Source organism: Mus caroli, unplaced genomic scaffold, assembly GCF_978045245.1.
Source record: "Mus caroli unplaced genomic scaffold, Mus_caroli_1 scaffold_15, whole genome shotgun sequence".
In the NCBI taxonomy this organism is placed as follows: domain Eukaryota; kingdom Metazoa; phylum Chordata; class Mammalia; order Rodentia; family Muridae; genus Mus; species Mus caroli.
The window spans coordinates 108,617,239-108,637,998 of record NW_028227270.1 but is presented as its reverse complement, the minus strand read 5'-3'; the positions used below and the strand labels follow the sequence as shown (position 1 = coordinate 108,637,998).

The window sequence follows — 20,760 nt, the reverse complement described above, 5'->3', positions numbered from 1 at the left end:
ATAGGTAAGATGTTAACTGTCGTGAAACCAGCTTGCAATAGGGTAAAACCGAACTGACCCAAGTTCTTGGCAAGAGACACAAAGAGACTACAGAAATAGTTCAAGTCAAAACTAAGGAAGACTGTTGTAAAGCCCAGGTGTTAGAGCATGAGACACTTATTCTTAGGGTTGGGAGTTCAAGCCCCACATTGGATGACAGTTTCCAGGTCTGTGATCATGTCAGTCTCCTCTGTCTCCCAGCGAAAGCTTTCCTCCTTCTTCTTCCTCTGGTTCCTTCCTTTCTCTCGGAAGGCCCACCTTCCACTTCCTGCACAGCTAGCAGGCCATCAGATATTCATTAAAGGCAATCAGTGACTGCCTTAGGTAGGTGAGAAAGGAGAGAGACACAATTTCACACGGGTACCCCGACAGAAGACCTATGTTTGCACAGTGCTAATGGAAATGTGCTATAAACTACCTCAAGTGTTGCTCGAGATAAAATATATCTAGACGTTGGCAAGTCCAATCACATAAACACTACAGAAGGACACTGTGAGAACCCCTTGCAAGCCAGAGCTGAAAGAAAATGGACTCTGTAATACTAACCTGAGAACCAAGAAGGAAATAAGTGATATTGGTCATTATAGGAGCCCTGCAAAAGCCACCTCCCCTAACCAAGACACAGATCCACAATAAGTGGTAGGTGACCTTCCTCACTCAAAGAAGGGATTATGCAGAAAACATCGTTGGCTTTAGGTTAACTTCATTAAAAATTAAAAGTCCTGACTAAAAAGCATGCCATAAAATTGCTGCAACTCTTACAAGATCTTTTCAAATTTGCCATAGAAACTCAGCCATGGACCTTACCCAGCAACTCATACAGAGAATTCAGGATGGATTTCCAAGACTCTCCTGCTTCTCGTCCTGCGACATCTGCAAAGTGGGCTGCACTGCTGTAGACATGCAGGCGGTCGATGCACTCCAGAACCAGGTTGATCATTCCCTGGAAGAGGGGGGTAAAAAAGAAATCACCATCTGAAACTAATTCTGAGTCAGGCATGGAAGTTCACAATCCCAGCACTCAGGAGTCAGAGGCAGGGGGATAGATAACTACAAGTTCAAGGATGGTCTGAGTTAGAGAGTAAGACTCTGCCTCAAAGGAAAGAAATTAATTATGCTCAGGCCAAAAGGGGAAGAAAAGGAGACAGCTTGATTTTTTTTGAGAGAAGTCTAACTTAACACCATCAGTTCATTGTAAAGAAAATGAAGACCATTTAATCAAAGGACAAGAAGAGTCATGTTTGCCCAAGAAAGAAGAAGTTATTCTTCAGATAACTTGGGATTTCAATCTTGGTTTCTATTCTTAAACAGAAGTGAATGGAAGTTGTATAAGTATGTTCTTTACACTGACAAGGTTCCACAGTGGTTGGCATGAACAGCTCGTGAGTGGTGTTCTACTACTAGTGATTCGTCCTTGTTTTTAATAAGCATTATTATAACTATTAAATTATAGACATATTAAGTGAAATAAAACCACTGAAAAGAAGTTTTAAAGCACATAAAAAATTGACTTGTGGGGTTCTTGCAGGAGGCAGCCTACATCTGAAGTGGCGCCTTCATTGTTATTGCTGTGTTGAGACTCTCAAACAGGGGCAGGGTCGTGAAAGCCAAATCTATGAAATATAGAGTAGTCAAATTCACTCACTGGACAGAATTTTAGCAGCAGCCATGGGCCTTAGAACACGTCTTTGTCCAATCTGGATAGTTTTATGTAACAAAATGACAAAGGAAAAAATTCCATATCCACATTAGACTGAAAGTATTCAAATTTGTATTTTTAATTGTCAAAACCTAATATTTAGGTTGATCCCCCCCCCAGATATAATATAACTGCTGTACAGCAATCAGTCCAATGTTCTACAATACATGAAGATAAGAACTCCATAACAACTAATTCCTCTTGTTCTTACCATTGGCTTGTGTTGACATACCCATGATTTTTGTGCCTTTATGATCACAGATCATTTTTCTTTTACAAAGAAAAATAGAGCCGGGCGTGGTGGTGCATGCCTTTAATCCCAGCACTCGGGAGGCAGAGGCAGGCAGATTTCTGAGTTCGAGGCCAGCCTGGTCTACAGAGTGAGTTCCAGGACAGCCAGGGCTACACAGAGAAACCCTGTCTTGAAAAACCAAAAAAAGAAAAAAGAAAAATAGCTGCAAAATTTAGTATCAGTTTAAAAAGTACCAGAAAAAATAGTTTTAAAAGTACAACATAGATTTGGGGATTATAGAAATTCAACGACATCCTCTCCATGTTTTCCTTAGATGCTTATAAGTGTACTTCTTTCTTGTAAGAAAGAATGAAAGAGAAAGAATGAGAGAGAGAGAGAGAGAATTGTTTTGAATCATATGCATATGTCTGTGGGCATGTGATGTGCATGTGAGTGTAGTTCTTTCAGAGGTCACAACGGGGCACCTTATCCCTTAGAGCTAGAGTTACAGGCAGTAAGCCTTCTGATGTGGTGTAAGCCACATCACAGTTGCTGGGAACACCAAACTCAGCTTCTAGGTGAGAGCAGCACATACATACTTTTAACCTCTGAGCTGGATCTCCAGCCCAGGTTAATTCTTTCTTTAAAAAAATCAGTCCAGTGTTGGGAACACTTAGAATGGAAATCCTGCTGAGCCCCTAGCTGTCTCTATCATACCCAACACCCCTTGCTGAAGGGCTTGAGCCTGTCATGATAATGTTGACACTGCCTTAGGACATTAGGCTGCCAAGCTGCTGTGGTACATGAGTTTTTAAAGCAGTGAAACATTTGATAAAATAAACCATACATACAAAGGCACACAAGAAACTGAAGAGAGCTCCATGAAGTATCACTCACTTGTGCAGCACACAGAAGCACCTGGGTTTGTCTCCAGCACCACAAAAAGTAATAACTTGCAAAAGGAAAGGGTGGGTACTCTGTTCATGCAGCAACCTGAAGCTCACCTTCCTCCTTAATGAGCATTTATTTCCCTTTTTGCTTCTATTCCAAGCCCAGAGCCCTCTTGCCCTAAGGTGTGTGTGTGTGTGTGTGTCTCTGTGTGTGAATATGTGTATATCTGTGTGTGTATATGTGTGCGTCTGTGTGTGTATTTGCGTGTCTGTGTATGTGTGTATTTGTGTGGGTATGTGTGTGTGTATCTGTGTGTCTGTGCATGTCTGTGTGTGTCTGTGTATGTGTGTGTGTCTGTGTATGTCTGAGTGTATATGTGTATGTATGTGTGTATCTGTGTATCTGTGTCTGTATGTGTGTATATGTGTGTATCTGTGTGTGTATGTGTGTGTGTGTATCTGTGTGTCTGTGCATGTCTGTATGTGTCTGTGTATGTGTGTGTGTCTGTTTATGTCTGAGTGTATATGTGTATGTATGTGTGTATCTGTGTGTCTGTGTGTGTATATGTGTGTGTCTCTGTGTGTATATATGTGTGTATTTGTGTATCTGTGCGTGTCTGTGTGTGTATATGTGTGTATCTCTGTGTGTGCATATGTGTGTGTCTGTTTGTATGTGTGTCTGTGTGTATATGTGTATGTATGTGTGTATCTGTGTGTCTGTGTATATATGTGTGTATATGTGCTTGTCTGTGTGTATGTCTGTGTGTGTGTGTATGTATGTGTGTTTCTGTGTGTCTGTGTATATATGTGTGTATATGTGCTTGTCTGTGTATGTGTATCTATGTGTGTGTATGTTTGTGTGTGTATGTGCATGTCTGTGTGTGTGTCTGTGTGTGTGTGCCTGTGTGTGTGTCTGTGTTCTGTATTTATGAAGCCAGTTCTATATTTATGAAGCCAATATAAAACAGTTGGATCAAACTCTATTCCTTTGCTCACCTTACTGGGGCTGTGTTTTTAAACCTATAGCTTCAAAGGTATCTAAAGGGCACTTCAAATAATATGCTATAAACTCAAAACCATTAAAATCAAGTCTAAGACAACCACAAAACAGATACCATTAAGTAAACACAGCACTACATCTACCGGAGTCCACCCAGCAACGTTCTTACTGCAGTGATGAAAATGGCCCAGTGAGATATGATGGTAAAGTAAGTGTCCCTCATCAGGGTAATGACACACAAGTAAAAATAAAGACCATGTTTCTCCCAAGCCTGTCCCTCTGCTCAGTAAAACTCCTGTTACTCTCAACTGGGATGTGTAAAGATGTGGAATGGACAGATAATTTTTTTCAGTATAAAGTCATTTTCCCAAGGGAGCAACAGAAAAGGAACGGGTGTGATCTCACCTCTTCCTGGAAGAGATTCTGCCTGTTCTTCAGGGCTCGCAGCCTGTTCTGCTTGTCCTCATGCTCCAAGTGCTCGTCTGGGGGGTGGAAGTAGCCGATGAGGTCTTGCAAACTCAGGCTCACAGACTCGATGGGCAAGTCAGTGGTGGGTAGCTTTACTTTCTTGCTGAGAGCATCCAGGCCCCTGAATCACAGCAAACACTAACTAGGTTAGTGAGCCACAGTTTCAGTTCAATGGATTTCGATTGGCAGGTGAGTTGATTTTGACACCCTCTTTAAAAAAGGCACAATCCAAGGGATGTGTAAGGCATCCTTTCTACCAGCCTTAATGGTCATATTCACAATAGAAATGTGTAACACATCATCTAAGTATCACAGTGTATCCCAGACTGCAACATCCAGAGATCTACCGCCATAACACACCCTGTTGGACCAATGGAGAATGGTCCAATTACAAGGCTGACTGATAGCCCTTCATGGTCTAGGTACCTCAAGATGTAAGGACACATCTGTCTTCTTCAAGCACTGACATTTGCTTGTTTGAGGTTAATTTTTGGTAAGAGATTCTTATAGGCTTTACCATCATCAACACTAGCTGCTACTCTAACTGTTTTAAAAAATTGAGTTTATGAGAGCTGGAGAGATGGCTGGGCAGTTAAAAATGTTTACTAGGTTCTGTGATGGCATCTGTATCAGGCAGCTCACAACCACCTCCAATGCCACAGGGCCCGGTGCTCTCTCCTGGACTCTGTAAGCACATGCTCTCCCACCCACAAATGCCAACATATGCACCTAACTGTTTTAAATTCAAACTAAATCTTTGCAGAAGTTGCACTCATGATCTCATCAGTGAGACTGTTTACATAGGAGATTCTATCACAGATAGAGGAGGGTCCCAAAGAAGCTTGACCCCTCCATGAGGAGTTGCTGGCAGTTAATGATTGCTGGTGGAAAAAATCATTTTATGCATTGCTGCTGTAACGCTGGTAAGTTTTCCATACTCCCATAAATAAACCTGCACTCTTGCTCAATGGGTCACAGAAAGAATACATAAACAACAAAGAATTTAAAAAAACAACAAAGAACAAAAAGCAGTAACTATGAAAAATAATTTAGAATTATTTTTTCTAAACTAATAAATTGGGAAAGATATAACTACACAGGAACTTAATGTCTCTAATATGAAGGGTTAGGTGCTCTCATTAATTAATTAATTCATTTCCTTTCTGTACCAATATCTACTCCCTTCTCCTCCCAGTTCCCCCCACACAACACCTTCCCACTCCCCTCCCTTTTTTCTGAGGGGCCTCCCCCTTCTCAGAGGTAAAGGGTTGTTAATAATCTAGTAAGAATGATAATAAATAATACTGTAATTAAAAATAATTATGAGAGATATCTATTCACATAATTTGAATTAAAAAATGTTTAATAATAATATGCACATGCTTTTAAACTTTTTACTACACTTAGCCATATACATGTATGCATATAAATATGTCTATTTATACAAAAACTTCCTTCTATCAGGTCTTCAAACTTAAACAGAGAGGCCTTCTTCCATCCAGGCTATGTTGTATATTATCATGCTGTTGCCAGAAAACAGTGTGGCCATAGGTTGACTAGTTTCATGGGTAAGCAACTGTTTCAATTATTAAGTAGAAAAAGATTGCTCATTTCAAGAATCACAGTATTTGGGGGAGGGGAGCTGGAGAGATGGCTCAGGGGTGAAGAAGAACATTATTTTTAATGTTGCTTAGAATTCAAGTATCTAGATGTCATTATCCTCACTATAACAGAATACAAAAATTATTCCAGCAAAATAATGATAAAATCATCATGACCCATAACTGTCTGTCACAAATTCACATTCTCTAAGCTGCAGGTTTAATTCTAGTCTGTGAGCCTAGCAAAGCGTATATTTATAAGGAAACTGTATTTTAGAATGATCTGTTTATAAATCCATGAAGAAAGATAAAAGTCAAGTACCAAGCAACTATCACTATGGACATTACCTTATGAACCTATTAAAGAGGAACACTGTGCTCCGAATGACGCGGGCAGTGCGGGACTCCTCATGCTGCGATCTGGATAAGTTCAAACCATCGTCCATGTGGCCTTCGTGGTGCATGATAGCCTGCATGGGCATGGCAACAGAGTCATTTTCCCAGCAAGGCAGACTGAAGAAGATACACTCTTGCCCTTGGTGGAGGCATGCCCCTGTAATCTTAGCCACCCAGAGGGTAGAGACAGGAGCATTGCAGAAATGGCTTGAGCCTAACCTTGGCAACTTAGTGGGAGTCAGTTTCAAACCAGTAATAGTGAGAGGCAGGGAGATAGCTCAGTGGTGGAGTGGTTGCCTAGCATTGGAAAGACCTGGGTTTGGTCCCAGACACTCCTCCTTGACAAACAAAACAAAACTCAAAATGTTGAGCCAGGAGGAAGGGACCTGGAAGGAATTAGAATCAAGGGTGTGAAGAGTAAATCAAGAAAATGTAAATCATTTTTAAAAGTTGAGCCATTATAACAAATAAAATCAAAACCAGGCAAAGGAAACCATTGTGTTCAGGGTACATACCAGGCAGAGCAGCCTGTACAAAGCAGGCATGGAATACACTGATTCCGTCACTGTCTTACAGATGGTTCAAAACATAGATTGAGTTGAATGAAACAATAGTAAATCATTGCCCTATATCTGCATTCAATGATTTATCCACAACCTGACAAACTAGAAAGCAACAGAAAAGCCAGCACTACGCATTGCATTCCATTGCTCTGTAATATCACCAGCTGTACTGTGACTGAACACTTGAGTACTCATCACTGACTCCGAGGTATCTAAACTATGAACATACACACACCACATTAACACACACACGCACACATAGAAACACATATGCTCACATATACACACAAGTACACACATATGCATTCACATACACTCACACATGCATACACACACATATGTACCCCCCTTAAACACGCACATAAATACATCCACTCATACACATTCACACTGCATAAGCACACACATAAATATACACACCAACACATATATACACATAAACACACACATACACTCACACATGCATACATACACACTCATGTCCGTCATTAATTTTTATAGTTTGAATATTCCATGAAAGCCCAGCACTGAGAGGTAAGTGTGTATATCCTCAGCGTACAGATCAATGGATTTTTTTTTCAGAGTAATCACACACATGTATGCAATACGTACATCACAAAAGCAAATACTAGAATGGTTTCAAATCTCCCCAGGGCTTCCTTTCTGTTCCGTCTGTCACTGCCTTCACCACCCTCCAGACTTGCAATGGCTCCAGTCAGCCAGCTGCAGAATGTCTGTGAAGGACCATGCCCAATGTCCCTTCAGCTTCCTTCGTTCAACACTCACGGTGAGGTAACTTAGTACCATGAATCAATTGTATGAACCAAAAATTTATAACCGGAACTAAAATTATCAAATATCTTGAGTTAAGAAGAACCCCTGAAACAAACCTCAATGAGACAGAGATCTGTCCTCAAAGCAAGGTGCTTCTCCTGTTTACCTTTATTAACAGGAAAATAAAAAACCTGTGCTAATGTATAAAACCTCTAAGAAGCACACCTCCTGGAGTAGAAAAGTGGAGTTGATGAGAATACAAGATGAACTTAATGAAATAGAAACAAGACACCAGAAAAAGGTTTGCAAATCCAAAACTCGATTATCTGAGGAGAGAGATAAACAGACCTCTCACAAACTTGGCTGAAAATAAAATAGAAAACCACAGAATATAGAAACTCGATTATGATAATACAGTACAGTGTGAACCTCAATGGCAAAACAAACAGCAAAAGGCCCAGCTAAGCCAGAGGAGTCATCAACAGAGGGAGCCATGGTGCCACATCCCTATAGTACCAGAAGTTGAGGCAGGAGGATTGCTAGAACCCAGAAGCTCAAAGCTAGCCTGAGCAACAAAACAAGACTCTATCTCAGAAACAACAGTAAGCCCCAAATAAAGGAGTTCCATTCAACTAAGAATAAAATTAATTATTCATTAGTTAATAATTAATTTAATTAATTAATATTCAATTAATAATTGATTAAAAGTGATCCATTAATTTTCAGAAAACACTGGAAGGATAATTTCAAACTCACTAGTTAGAAGGCCTTAGGACTCAGTGGTTGCATACATGAATGATAGTTTCAAAGAGCCGACATCCCAGACCATGGGTTGGCAAACCATGGCCTGTCACCTGTCTTTGTAAGTCTGTGGTCTGGGAGAGGTCATTCCTCTTTCACATGGCTGAAGAGGGATCAATGAAGAGTGATGCTTCAGTACATGTGGAAACTCATAAACATGCAAATTATATAAAATGAAAACTTAACTACTCATAAAGAGAATTTAATTTTCCTCATGAATATATGTAAATAATCCTGAATAAAATGAGTTAATTAAATCTAGTAGGGTTTTACTGGAATAATGGGCTATGGTCAAGTAGGGTTTAATTCTATGGATGTAAGGATTCTTTAGTGATTAGACGTCTGGTACCTTTAATTATATGCGCAAATTAAAGGAAGCCAAAACATGCTTTGTTTTATTTTGTTTTATCAACTTTAACTGATAAAACTCAAAAATCACTGCTAGGTTTAAAAAAAACTGCCGAAAAGTAATAAAATGGGACTTGGAAATAAAAATAATCTCAATTGTTTAATGGATGCAGAAACCTATAACATCTGCGAAATAGGTGTGAAAATTCATAGTAAGGAAACCTATAAAATGAATCAAATAAAATAGTATGAGAGTTTATAAAGGCTAGATGAAAAAAATTTAAATTAAGGAGGATATAATAATAAAAATTAATAATAATAAATAGATATAAAGAAACTTAAATCTCAAAACAACTAAAACACGTAAGTTTACTTTGGAGGAACATGAGCAGGATAGATTAAAACAAGCATGTTTATGAGAGAAAGCTGTGAACACCTACTGTGATTCCAGACAACACAACCACAGTAGGTGTACCAAAGATGGGGCAATGCAGACAGCCAGAGGAGCCAGCTGGTGAGTCCTGACCACCTAGCAGGCCTCAGGCTTCCTTCCCTTCTCTGGCTCTCCAAAGGCAGCATTAGCAATTCCAACTCCGTGATCTTCACCTGATTGTCAGTCTACATGGATTAAGAAGCACCTAAGGATTTAATGAGGCATGGCTTGGAGGGTGTCTAGAAGGGCATTTCCAGACAGGAGTAACCTGCAGGACATTTCTCATACAAAGCACAATGTCACAATACCAAGTCAACCAAATTGTGCATGGCGTACACATAACATTGAGTAAGCGCTCTATAATGCTTTCAGGGCACAGAGAACATGCAGTGGGCAAGCTGGGAAGGCAGAGACTTCTAATGTGATCATCTAAGTATAAACTGTGAATGAAGGACGGATAAGCCTTGGGCTGACAAAATCAAGTCAACCACCAAAGAAGCAGCCTATCTACAAGCTCAGGTGTTCAACGCTTGGATCTTTCCGAGGGATGGCGAGAGGCGTGCTTAAGGGACACACTGGCTCAGTGAAAACTGATGTTGAGAAATTGGGGGAAAGAGCTGGGAGTGGTGGTTCATGCCTTTGATCTCAGCACAGAGGCAGATAGATCTTTGTGAGTTTGAGACCAGCCCAAGCTACATAGTATGACAACTGCCAGAGTACATAGTGAGACTCTGGTGGGCGGGGGGAGACAGAGACAGACAGACAGACAGAGAAAAAAAGAAGGAGGAGGAAGAAGAGGAAGAAGAGGAAGAGGAAGGGGGGGAGGAGGAGGTGGGCCTGGAAGGACCAAGAAGCATGATGGCTATCTTGTGAGCAAGAAGAGGTAGTAGGAAAAATGAAGGACAAAGGAAATGAGAGAGAATAGAATAGAATCTAGAAGACAGTGAAATTACTTCCCAAATAACTTGGATACATAAATTTCAAAACTATAATCCTATATATCATTGAGAAAAACCCTTCAAGGAGTCACCCTAAATAAAATAAAAAACAACAACAACAAAAAAAACTCCAAAGCCTATTTTGGTAGGATTGTTACACAAGATTCAAGAGATCTGAAATCTCATGATTCATTAATAGTAGTCACTACTACATTCTCAGATATACAAATGGGATCTGAAAAATTAGGTACCATGGTTGCATGTGTGGCCAAATGAAATGATTTCATGATTTCATAATATTTTGACTGAAAATTAACAGTGACCTGACCTTCAGAGTGTAATAACCAGTTCAAGCAGGTGACTGAAGTCTCCACTTTTTTTGTATTTTTTCATGTATGAATGTGGCTGTGCTAAGCTGTGTCTGTGTGTGACCTTACCTTACGCTGGATGGATCCCATCCGTGCTGATTTCACATCCACAGCCTGGTAGGTTAGCCACAGGCCTGTATCCACATGTTGTATGTAGCAAATGGAGTCTCCATACTTGATTTCTGAGGTTCCCATGCCATCGACTTCTTTCCTCACCCCCACGTCCAATTTTTCCTATGTATGAAAAGAGAATAGCATAGATTTTAAGAAATTACTAGTCTATATCAATACAAAACTATCTTATAAAAACATTCCTTGAAAAGATCGGTTCTCTAGGTTCACTGAAGTTATGGCAATGGCCAAGTATTATTTTTTAAAGATTTACTTTCAATAATTTGCATGTATGTGTGTCTGGAGTGTATATAGAGTGTCACTGGAGAGCAGAAGTGGACATCAGAGCCCCTGGATAAGAGTTCTAGATGGTTGTGAGGCCCCTGACTGGGCACTGAAAACCAAACTTGGTTCCTTTGGAAGAACAGCCGAGGCTCATAACTGCTTAGGCATCTTCCTAACCTAGGGCTCAGCTTTATCATCTATAAACAAAAATATCTCCCTACAGGTCCAGAACAAAAATGAGAGAATACTTGAAAAGCTTTGAACATATCTTGAATTTAAAACCCAAACCTTTGTCAGCCTGAACAATTTGTCCATGACACCTATGAGGTGTTTATGGGGCTGTCAGTGATAACTGAATCTTATGTCTCTCCAACTAATCAAAGCTGTGGTTGTTGCTCCTGTGGCGTCTGAGGTAAACTGCAGAGGTTTGTATTCCTAAGGGGAGCTGAGGCCAAATTCTTCAAAGTTCTTTTTTTGAAGGTGTGTGTGCAAGTGTATGTGCATGTGTGTGTATGTGTATGCACATATCCACAGGTGCCCTGAAGGCCAGAACAAAAATGGGCAATGCATCCCTTAGAGCTGGAGTCACAGGCATGCGGGTGCTGGGATCTGAATTCGTTCCATCAGCAAAATCAATAAGCTCTACTGTTGTTGCTGCAGCTGCTGTTCTTTGTTTTACCTGCATGTATGTCTATGTACTGTATGCCATCCTTGGCGTCCTTGGAGGCCAGATGTGAGCATTCCCCTGTCACTGAAGTTACAGACAGTCATAAGCTACCACATGGGTACTGGGAATCAAATCTACATTCTCTGCAAAAGCACCGAGTGCTCTTAAGCACTGGGGCCTCTCTCTAGCCCTATGGTAGTTCCTAAATGACAGTCTCAAAGCTTAATGGACGCCTTCCTGTTTCTCAGTCCTGCCATCACTGTATAAGTTTCCTTGCTAAGTTGCACTTGTGTTCTTTCTAGGTTTTTGGTTATTTGATTATTAATTAAATCAGTGTATATATATGTGTGTGTGTGTGTGTGTGTGTCCTCACGGGTGTGTGCTCATGTGTGTGTTTGTTCATGTTCATGGTGTGCTTGCTTGTAGAGGCCAGAGGGTTGCCTTAATTATCATTTTTCAAGCATTGCCCCCTATTTATTCTCTGAGACAGGCTGTCACACTGGTGAAGTTTATTTACCAAGGAGGCTGGGCTAGCAGGCCAGCAAGCCCCAGGATTCTGCCTATCTCTGTTTTTCTAATACTGGATGATAAACACATACTAACTCACCCAAACCTTCTTTTACAAAGGTTCTGAGAGTCGAAGTCATGTCCTCATATTCCAAGGCAAGCCCTGAACTAACTGATTAAGATCATCTACTACATAACTATTTATTGAAGAATAACTTGAAGTAAAAACTATTTGAGTTTTGATTTTTGTTTAAAGAATCTATTCAAACAAAACAACAGTGAAGGCCCTGTCTGGTGATACATGCCTGTCTTCTCGATACTTGGGATCCAGGTACAGTCGGATTGCTTCAAGTCTAAGTCCTGCCCACTCTACAGAGCACACTCTGGGCTGAGCTAAACTGCACAGGGATTGCTGTGTCCAACCTAACTATGAGGGTATGTGCTGAGTCTTATTGTAGTTTGTTACACTAGGCCCTGTTGATATCCCTGTGAGGGAGGCCTGCTCTTTTCTAAAAGGAACTGGAGGAGGAGTGGGGAAGAGCAGAGGTGGGCGGGATGGCTGGGAAGAGAGGAAGGGGAGAAATTGTGGTTAGGATGTAATGTATAAGGGAAGAATAAATAAACAAATAAACAAACGATTGCAGAGGAAAATTAAAACAAAAACAAAATGTCACAGATTCTTCATTACATCTGATACATTTTTTCTTTTGTATTAATAAGTAATGACCATTTAATAACCCTAAAGAGAATGAGTAGATAAACTTCAAATTCAAATGAGTCTCAATCCCCAATACGGAAAGGTCAAGGTCACCTCCGAAGCATACAATTATCAACTAAGTTGAATCAACTATTATGCAAATAACTTGGAACTGTGTTCTAAGAATCAGCAATAAAACAGATAAACTATTGTAATTTCCTTCTATCAGATGAGATAGAGTGCTAATCTACTTATGCCAACCCTGTCAATGAGAAAATTAAATTCTGGAAAATATAACAATGTAATTATCTCTTTAGAAGAAAACAATGAGTCTCTAAACATTTTTTTTTCTTTTAGCCGGGAAATGAGTTTATGGCCTAATTATTTGTGTTTTTGAGAAGTCTTGCACTCATTAGCTGAACAGTGAGGTTTTGCTGGCTTCCCATTGTAATGGGCTACAGCCACTTGGAGGGATTTTAATGAGGAGATTTTGTAGGGACTGGTAGTAATGGCGACCTGGAGTCAGGTAAGAACTTGCTGATACGACATGTGACAAAGGAAGCTGAAGGAAGCACCCAGGGTCATGGCTGTCCTTCCCTTTGTTCATTTCCTATAGCTCAGGCTTAAGAGAAACTCAGACGAAAATAAGCATTCCAGGGCAGGGCCTGGGCTGAGGAGCTCAAGGTTGTTGCCTCTTTACTCTGAAGAGACTGAGGTAGCAAAATAAACTCCATTGTGCTTTTAAGACTCCATTCTAAGTTAGCTTACCCTTAGAGAGGGATGGCCCCACCCACCCCTGAGGCCTGAGAAAAGTCAGACCTCAGTTGCAAAATAGACACAGCAGCTGCAGCTAGCTGATAACAACAGAGTGGGCTAGGAAAACATAAGTCACTCCCAGGTCAAGATGCTCTGTTTTGATATAGGCTCCCTCCTTGTGGTTTAACCAGGTGCTGTAAACCAATTAGCTTGAAGGCCACCATTCCTTTACCCTCTTATGTAATGCCAAGGCTTGGAAACCCCTGCTTGTGGTTTTTTCTTTATAAACCCCTTTCCCCAAGACCTTGGGGTTGCTTTCCTATCCTCTTTCATCAGGAAGGTTTGTGGCCCTAGCTCAGGCTTGAATAAAGACTCTAATGTGCTTGCATCAGAGTTGTGGTTCCTGATGGTCTCTTTGGGGTTTTTGCAATATAGGCACAATAACTCAAAGGACTGAAACTAGAGCTCACAGGGGTTTGCAAAGGTATCAAGGCATCTTTAGTCACTGTGATGGCAGATCAGAAATGCCCTGTGTGGAGGATCCAGCACATGAGTGCAGGTGCGCAGGGGTCACAGAGGGCATGGATCTCCCAGAGACCGAGCTACAGGTAGCTGTTAGCCTCCAGTGTGGCTGGGTTCTGGGAACTGAACTAGCCTCTACAAGCAGGCCCTTAACTTCTGAGCCATCTCCTCAAGCCAAGGAGCTTTTCTTTTATGGGACTAAAGGAAGGAGGAGTTTGTTCACTAGGGGCATAGCTTGGGAAGTTCTGTAAGTTGGTCACTGACAGATGAAGACTACTGTGAGTCTCCCTTCCCACAATGAATCTGATTTTAATTACATGCACAGACATACAATGGGAAACAGGAGAGTCTCCCTAAAAATTTACTTGGGTACACAGTTGGGTCTTATTGCACATGTGCCCAAACCTGCCTAGGCTAGACTGACCTTTCAATCCTTCTAGGATTGAAGACACTCTAAGTTTAATGGTTGTTAAGGTGAGAAGAAACTTATGACATGGCCCAAAGAGAGGTATCTCTTTGGCTCACTGAAGGGTTCCAGGTTGCCAAGAAGTTGCTGGATAAATTGGTCAGAAAGGGATAGAATGCATAGTACTTCCAGGTAAAGATCCCAGGCTTCAGAGAGCATTATTGGAAGAGGAGTGTGTCTATACCAAGCCAGGCAGAGTCCCTGTGTGCACTGGCCTCAGGTGTTGAACAACAAACAGAAGCCAAGAAGATGACATGCTAAAATCTTCCAACAGATAGTAAGAAGCATACAGTAGAAGCAGATTAGGCAAGTGACCGCCAGGCAGAAACCCCACACTGGCTTCCCTCCCTCAGATCAGGGACTTTAATTGTCACATTGAGTTTTAAACGGTATTTTTAGATTGAGCTACTACACTTTAGAAAATTGAGATTAGCTGTACTTCTCATGGGTAACTATTATGCAATTTGAAAAAAAAAAAAAAAACACAGGAAGGAATTGGACAGTAGAACTCCTTAGAAAGACAAACATTTAGCCTGGCTTACAGACACCGGCCATTTCCTCAGGGTATACCTGGCCTTGCAAGAACCATGCAGGCAAAAGGAGGCAATGGCTTCTCTGGCTTGAGGTACAAAAGAGACACTCAGATGCAGAGGGATCCAAAATCTTTACAGAAACCCATCCAAATTCTTGTCGACCCATGACTCATGCACACAGGAAGGAGGTTTGGAATAATGGCAGCAACTAAGTAGAAACTGAGGCAAACAACTGCTCACTGCCAAAGAAACAGGTTACAGTCTAGCAGGGTCACCTGCCTGTAAGGCTGAAATAAGTCTCCCCAGGGTGTCGTTTCTGTAATCCATCATACTGTCAAAGTAAACACCATGAAAAGGAAGCAAGGATGTGGGGAAACATGTAAATGTGCATCCTGATCATACAGCTAGAAGACAAAGACCTTAAGACAGCTATTTTTTCATGCTTCTATTTTCATGTGTGTGGTGTGTGTGTGGTGTGTGTGTGTGTGTGTGTATGCACATTTTTACACGTGTGTGAGCACATGTGTGGGTTTAGTTACATGTGTGTTCTTGCACATGTGGAAGTCCAAGTTTGATGCTAGGAATTATTCTCATTGCTCTTCTGCCTGATTCAATGAGGCAATTTCTCAATCAAAGCGATAGCTCATTGATAAGGCTAGTCTCCACAGCCACCTTGCTCTGGGGATCCCTGTTTCTGTCTTCTAAGTCTAGAACCCACCAGGCATTTATATAAGTTCTAGGGATCCAAATTCTGGTCCTCAGGCATGTGTACCAAGCACATCAACCACTATGGCATCTCCCTATCCAGTAAAGCATCTATTATACATATGAAATATACTGAAGCATCTATTATACATGTAAAATATACTGAAGTGCCAAAGGAAATCCCTTTACCCTTATAAGGAATACACAGATAAGTGACCTCTTCCAGAAAATGCAGTATATATTTAAAATGCACATACACACATACACACACACACAAACAGAGAGAGAGAGAGAGAGAGAGAGAGAGAGAGAGAGAGAGAGAGAGAGAGCAATAATCAGAATATTGGATTAGCTGGATACCACTAGAGCTAGAAGACAAGAGATCAATGAAACTGGAATAACATCAGCAGGAATATCCAATCTGAAGATTACACTGATATCAAAAGGGCTCTCTCTAGCTTCCAAACATGCTAGTTCATGGATGTAATCCCAGCAGTGGAATTATAACCTCAGCAAGGGGACTGTAGTGAGCCTGCGGCCAGCTTGGCATGCATAGTAATTTCCAGGCAAGCTTTGGGGGTCAGAGCAAGATCCCATCTCATGTAATGCAAACCAAAGCAAACAAAACACAAGCTAAGATACTCTGCCATTAAGCAGAAACTTCCTCCAAAAGGCAATACAGTTTAGTTTGCATACCTAGTGTATCCACTGGGTACCTGTTATAGCCAATCAAAGAAACCCTAAGATCATTGCTATCATCTGGACATTCATTCATTCATAACTATTTTTGTTCATTTTTAGATCTTGGGGACTATGAATTCTGAAGGAAATATGTTCAACCCATTATTGAACACACATACTGCTTCTTCTCTTTTTACTTATATATTGGTATGAATACTGCCTTCCACTACCAGTCCGTGTGCTATTTATTGAAATTAACAAAAATTGTTCTGTATCCTCAGAATCTGATCATGGTGTGCAAATGTCAGGCTCTTTTTAAAAAAAAATTCTATTTTTTATTATGTGCATTTATGTATGGTATGTGCAACTAAATGTGTCATGAAGGCCAGAGGAGGGCATCAGATCTCACAGAACTACAGTTACAGATTGTTATGGGCTACCCAACATGGATTCTTAGAAAGGAGCTCCTGGTCTCTGTACTAGTGTTCTTAAATGCTGAGCCATCTGTCTAGGCACATAAAAGTCCACTTCTCAACAATAGACAATATCCCCCGTGAATAAATTAAAGACTACATATCCCTCCCACATGCCGCATAGAAAATGTGCCAACAAACTACTCAAAAAATTCCATTCAAGAAATTACTTTAAAAGGAGATAGAATACCCCCCAAATGGGCACATACTAATCTGGCTTGTTATGAAGTGGAAATGACTACTGAGCCAATGGTGAGGTGGCCTTTGGTAGATGACACAGAAGCACACTAAAACTAGTGCTGTAGAATTGTTATCTGGACTCTTCTAGTATTGCCTGAGATCTATCATCTGAATCCTATACAAGTGCTGGAAAACTAACTGAAAGGGGGAAACTGACAGGTCGTTAATCTTGGTTAATGACAGTCTTACTCATTTTTAACTATACAGTAAACTATGGATAATAGCCATTTACATACCCATCTCCTTAATACAAGCAACAGGTAAAGTTAAGAAAAGCTAAAAGGTCTAAAGAGAATACGCAGCAATGGAAACAGCTCAAGAGGGAGAGAGGTCTGCTGCCAAGACTGAGGGCCTGCGTTTTAAGTCTGGGACTCACATGGTTGAAGGAGAGAACAACTGCCCCAAGTTGTCCTCTGACTTTGAAGTCACGAGCACATGTTCACACTTGTGCATACATACAGACGCATGCACATACACACATATACACACAAATACACAAACACATGGACACACACATGCGCACATATACACACATACATGCACACACAACATGTATGAACTCACACTTAATAACAAAAAGGGTAAAGATTTAATGTGTTTCTTTATGCTATCATAATATAATAAGAATAGGTGGTCACTGGGAACTGGGAAATGGGTCACAAAATTAGCCCATTAGCCCAACTGCACTATGGGTGTTCTACTTCCTTAGCCAGCCCTCAGGTACCAGCAGACACTGCTACACAATCTGTCCCTGAACATACAGGTCTTCCCCTGACTCTGCTTCTCTGGTAGGGCCCTAACTGCAATGCCTCTCATCACTTCAGGAGGGTCTGTGGCATTCACTCTTATGCTGACTGCCATTAAAAAGAACTGGCATACATATAACCAAATCTCTCCCAGGAAAAACATTGTTTCCACAACTTTCTCTTATTTTCTCAGCTCCTGTCTGCAGAGGTTACTATATGCAGCACCTTTTAATTTAATCCTGATACAGGCAAAGTTTATCTCCATTTGAGCTTGAAGGTTGGAGCTTTCTGTTATTAATTGTTAATATTAGCATACAAAGTACTAGGTCTCATTAAGACATTCACACATGCACAGGCACAGGCAGGCACACACACATACACACACACACACAGTTCTTATTTCCATCTCTCATCTACCATCTGCTATGCTCTGTACCTTTCTTGGTGCCCACTAAATAATTTTATGTAGTTGTTATTATGAGAAAAAATAATGTAAAAATAAATCTCTACTTTTAACCTATTTAAAATTTTATTTTATGTATATGTGCGCTCGGTCTACATAGAGATAGCATCCATGAAGCATGTACACCCGCATGCCAGAAGAGGGCATCAGATCCCATGACAGATGGCTGTGAGCCACCAAGCATTGCTGGGAATTGAACTCAGAGCCTCTGAAAGGACAGCCTATGCTCTTGATCTCTGAGCCATCTCTCCGGCTGATCTTTTTAATCACCTAGTCACAGCAGACCTTTGAAGCGCAGACAATAGCAGATGAGTGATTTCTCTTCTTTATTGATTATTAAAATTTATCATTGAGTCTTAGCTCTGGATCCTGGATCTTCCACAGAATTTAATAAAGCTTCAGTTTCTACAATTGCTTAATGAGGACTGAAAATAATCTCTAAATGTCACAAACTCATAATAGGTCAAATGACACCAAGCCTCAAATTTGGTAGACAGATTATATGGCCCACTATAGACAGTTAACCTTTACTGTCATTTTCTTTGTGTGAGAGTGTATGCTTTGAGGGCTGCAGATGTAGCTCAGTTGTGAGGCTGCTTCCTAGCATGTGTAAAACCCTGGGCTGGGTCTCTAGCAACAAATGCATATACCAGTCATGGTGATGCATGTCTGTTTTACCAGCACTCAAGAACTGAGACAAGAGGATCAGAAATTCAAGGTCACCCTCAGGTACAGAGCAAGTCTGAGGGAAGGTGAGGGAGAGCGGCAAGGGAGGGAAGGAGAGAAGGAGAGAACTCTGAGAACAAAATATAAAAATCTTAAATAAAATACTACACAAAGAATCTCAGCCTAGAAAAGTTTCCGTCTATTTTTGCCCTCATTTCCACAGTCCTTTTAATGGCATTGCTAGTCTCATTTGAGGCTGTCATTCCATCACCTCAGTGGCAATAGACTTCTATTCATGGTGCACGAGGGAGGGAGTTCAGCTACTAAGGAACACGTTGGTGGCATTTTAAGCTACAAGAAAATTACACTGGCTTACAATACATATATATACCTGGCAGGGCCTACCTTATGATTAAAACTGACATGTAAAGGCGTCTGTGAGAGCCAGTCAAAAGTTCTAAAAGTAGAAAATATGCCTTAGAAAACCTACAGGTGTGAAATGAATTCTTCATTCTATCAAGTCTTTTCCTTAACAGGGAGTCTATGCCGCTTACACTATAAAACATGTCCTACCTGATTCAATTTCTTCTGACTGCACAGGGCTGTCAGCAACTGATGATTTTTCTGTCAACTCCCGAACTTGAGATTGGTTACTGAACACCCACATTAGTATTACAGGTACCAATGTAACAACCCCAAAATAGGCCTTCCCTGTCAGCATGGGTTTTGTTTGTTTGTTTGTTTGTTTGTTTGTTTTCTGTAGCATTTTTTAAACCCTTGTCAGTTACGGATCTTGAGGGAAGATTACCTTCCTGCTCTGCATGTGTTGAGGGTGTGGCCTCGGGGTATAGGCCTTTGCATAGAGTTGAGGCAAGGCAGGAAGACCGCAAGTTCAATGTCTCCATTTAGTGATGTCTCAGGGCAGCCTGGGAAACTAACTTGATACCCTTTCTCAAAATTAAAGGTCAGAAGAGACCCGGGAATACAATGGTGCCCAGTGGCAGAGCTCAGCATGACCCAGGCTGTTCAGTCACTGGAATCACCTGATAAGAAGAATGTGTGAACCAGGAACTAAAGAACCGCTAATATAGACACAGAGCTTCCCCAGAGTTGTGGCAGTGCTGGGATCAAACCCAGAGCCTTGTGCATGTTGGGATGGTGTTCCTCCTTTCAGCTATGTAACCGGTAGAACTGTGTGACCAAACAGACTGGCCTGGAACTCACTCTGTCACCCAGGATGCCCAGGAGCCATTTAGCCACTGCAGACCTGATACATACCTGAGTTGCAGACACATTGAAAAGAAGGCACGTTTGTCTTCCAGAAAGGAAGTGCTCATTTTTCTTACTGAAAATAAGGGAAAATGCAACATACATTCCCTATCTATCCCTATGCTGTGAAGGGGGAAACGTCTCACATCAGGTACGTGCACAGAGGCAGGGGAGCTGGATCGAGAATTTGGGTGGTAAAGCACTGGCCTTGCAAGTGTGAGGACGTGAGTTCTGTCCTCAGAACCCACGGCTAAAAAGCTGGCAAGCGCTTGTAATTGCACCTCTAGGAGTAAAGGCGAGCAGATCCCTGGGATTCACTGGCTAGCTAGTCTAGCTTACTAGGGAAATTACAGGCCAGTGAGAGACCCTGTGATGGATGGAAGGACAGCCAAGATTGACTTCTGTCCTCCACAGGCATGTACA

The 20,760-nt window shown here is 41.1% G+C and overlaps 1 protein-coding gene across 6 annotated transcripts in view; it reads right to left on the bottom strand.

Annotated features, from left to right (window-relative positions):
- Nucleotides 1–20,760, bottom strand: part of Ryr2 (ryanodine receptor 2) — a 568,461-nt gene that overhangs the window by 270,679 nt on the left and 277,022 nt on the right. For all 6 annotated transcript variants that reach the window (XM_085831287.1, XM_085831288.1, XM_085831289.1 and 3 more), the window contains exons 13-16: nt 10,620–10,784; nt 6,278–6,399; nt 4,266–4,449; nt 847–982 (exon numbers count right to left, since the gene is read on the bottom strand). In XM_085831287.1, coding sequence (XP_085687413.1) covers nt 847–982; nt 4,266–4,449; nt 6,278–6,399; nt 10,620–10,784 — 607 coding nt within the window. The remainder of the gene's footprint in view (nt 1–846; nt 983–4,265; nt 4,450–6,277; nt 6,400–10,619; nt 10,785–20,760) is intronic.